This window comes from Poromitra crassiceps, assembly GCF_964638095.1.
Source record: "Poromitra crassiceps genome assembly, chromosome: 6".
Taxonomy (NCBI): domain Eukaryota; kingdom Metazoa; phylum Chordata; class Actinopteri; order Beryciformes; family Melamphaidae; genus Poromitra; species Poromitra crassiceps.
The window spans coordinates 13,457,003-13,459,502 of record NC_139627.1 but is presented as its reverse complement, the minus strand read 5'-3'; the positions used below and the strand labels follow the sequence as shown (position 1 = coordinate 13,459,502).

At 49.8% G+C, this 2,500-nt stretch overlaps 1 protein-coding gene across 1 annotated transcript in view; it reads left to right on the top strand.

Moving 5' to 3' along the window:
• Positions 1 to 2,500, top strand: part of slc46a2 (solute carrier family 46 member 2) — a gene marked incomplete at its 3' end in the record, with an annotated part of 12,608 nt that overhangs the window by 1,678 nt on the left and 8,430 nt on the right. The window contains exons 3-5 of the mRNA XM_083638091.1: positions 666 to 836; positions 1,262 to 1,480; positions 2,189 to 2,360. Of these exons, the coding sequence (XP_083494217.1) occupies positions 666 to 836; positions 1,262 to 1,480; positions 2,189 to 2,360 (562 nt within the window). The remainder of the gene's footprint in view (positions 1 to 665; positions 837 to 1,261; positions 1,481 to 2,188; positions 2,361 to 2,500) is intronic.

Genomic DNA, 2,500 nt, shown 5'->3' with positions numbered 1-2,500 from the left:
CAATGCATCCACACAAAGATCTGTATCTCAGAGTTCTGCACAGACTTGTGTTGTTTATTTATGACCCCGTGTGTCCACATGTGGACTGTCCACATGTGTCCACATGTTTCACCACATGTGGAACACATGTGAATCCCATGGGAAGCGTGTGGTTTTGGAACATTTTCACATGTGGAAAACATGTCATCACATGTGATGACATGTTTTGCCACATGTTGTACAGCAACATGTTTTCCACACGTGGAGCACATGTGGAAAACAACATTTCCATGGCGTTCACATGTAACCACATAGGTTTCACACGTGATCACATGGGAATTTACGTGGCTTTCACACATTTCACATGTGAAAACGTTCCAAAACCACACGCTTCCCATGGGCCAAGCACATGTTTCACATGTGTTCCACGCGTTTTCACATGTGAAATTCAACATGTTTTCTTCACATGTGAAATTCAACATGTTTTCTTCACATGTGAAATTCAACATGTTTTCTTCACATGTGAAATTTAAGTTCATGTGTTTTTTCTGTAAGGGGAGAAAGGGAAGGGAATAATATGGCAAGTAGGCGTATTCCTTTAATGTTCCGATCCGACTCACAACATGTGCATAACATGATAGCAGGCTGGAGGAGGTTTCTGAGTGAGCATGTGATGCGTCTCTCAGGCCATGATGCGTGTGGAGCTGCTGTACGGGACGGCCGGCCTGGTGGGCAGCCTGGTGTCCGGTCACCTGTTCCAGCTGTCCAGCCTCAGCCTGGGACACGGCACCGTACTGGTGTCCGTCAGCACAGCCCTGTATCTCCTCTGCCTGCTCTACTCTCTACTGCTGCTGCAGGTCAGTGTGGGAGTGTGCGTGCGTGCGCGTGTGCGTGTGTGGGGCATGCGTGTATGGATGTAAACTAACCATTGAGAAGCCCAGACTGTGTGTGGTATCAGTTATAAAGCTCAACAGTCACACGATGGTTCCCGGAAGAGTATTATTTCCCGTTCATATTCTGCAATGAGATTTAGATCTTTAGCCATAATGTCGTAACCACCCAATATAGACTTACCACGGGGTCCTCCAGTGATGGTATATGTTCCTCTAGAAGCCACAAATCTGTAAGATATCATCCTTGTTCATTTTAAAACATGTTTTATTGAATGTCATGGAGAAGGACTACACTACCCACAATTCGACAATGTAATATTGAGGTGTTTGATTGGTGGAGCACGCTCAAAGCTCTGCTGTCATCCCACTGTCCTCCTAAATGATTAAAGGTCAAGCAGGTAGTAGCAGAGAGAGAGGAGAGCTGTGCTCTGATTGGCTCGGACAGCGACGACGTCCCGGCGGCCCCTCCTCCTCGGGGTGGGGCTAACATGCTGAACCTGGCCCTGCTGTTCGCCGGCGGTGTCCTGTACGACGTGGCGGTGGGCGGAGCCATGGAGATACTCATCACCTTCGAGGTGACGGACCCGCTCAACTGGAACGCCACGCAGGTGACCTTCTGTGTCTCTGTGTGTGTGTGTGCGTCTGTGCGTCTGTGCCTGTGTGTGTGTGTGTGTGCATGTGTGTGTGTGTGTGTGCGTGTGTCTGTGCGTCTGTGTGTGTGCGTGCGCGTGTGCGTGTGTTTCTGTGTGTCTGTGTGTGTGCGTGCGTGCGTGCGTGTGTGTCTGTGCGTCTGTGTGTGTGTTTGATTATTTTGTTCTGGCTGTCAGAATATTCTTGTCTCACTTTCTTACATGACATCACACCTCATGATGTCATTTAATTAGCAGTAGCCTCCATTTTGTCAACAGTTTGTTTCATTTTCACTCTTTCTCACATTCTCTCGGCACGGTGGCTCAGTGGTTAACACTGTTGCCTCACAGCAAGAAGGTCCCGGGTTCGAACCCCGGTCCGTCCCAGGTCCTTTCTGTGTGGCGTTTGCATGTTCTCCCCGTGTTCATGTGGGTTTTCTCCGGGTGCTGCGGTTTCCTCCCACCATCAGAGACATGTATGTTAGGGTTAATACTCCTGTCAGTGCCCCTGACCAAGGCACTGGCAAAAGAACTGGAGTTGGTCCCCGGGCGCTGCACTGCGGCTGCCCACTGCTCCTAGTTCTAGGAAGGTTCCTAGCAGAGGATGGGTCAAATGCAGAGGATGAATTTCCCCATGGGGATAAATAAAGGATAACTTAACTTAACTCTCCCTGTCTCCCCCTTCAGGTGGGTTATGGGAACGCGGCGGGCTTTATGATTTTCCTGACCAGCTTCCTGGGCGTCATGGTCATGTCGCGCTGCGTCAGTGATGTCACGCTCATCCTGATCGGCATGCTGTCGTTCGCCTCCGGCATCTACTTCATGGCCTTTGTCACCGCCACCTGGATGTTCTACCTGGGTAAGAGCTGGACGTCTGTGGAAGACCACCAGTCACACGGTCTGAATTACAGTCCAATCAGATGCTGTTGTTGGGTAACAAAGTGTTTTAAGTGGTGCAGCCACTTAAGTGTGTGTGTGTGTGTGTGTGTGTGTGTGTGT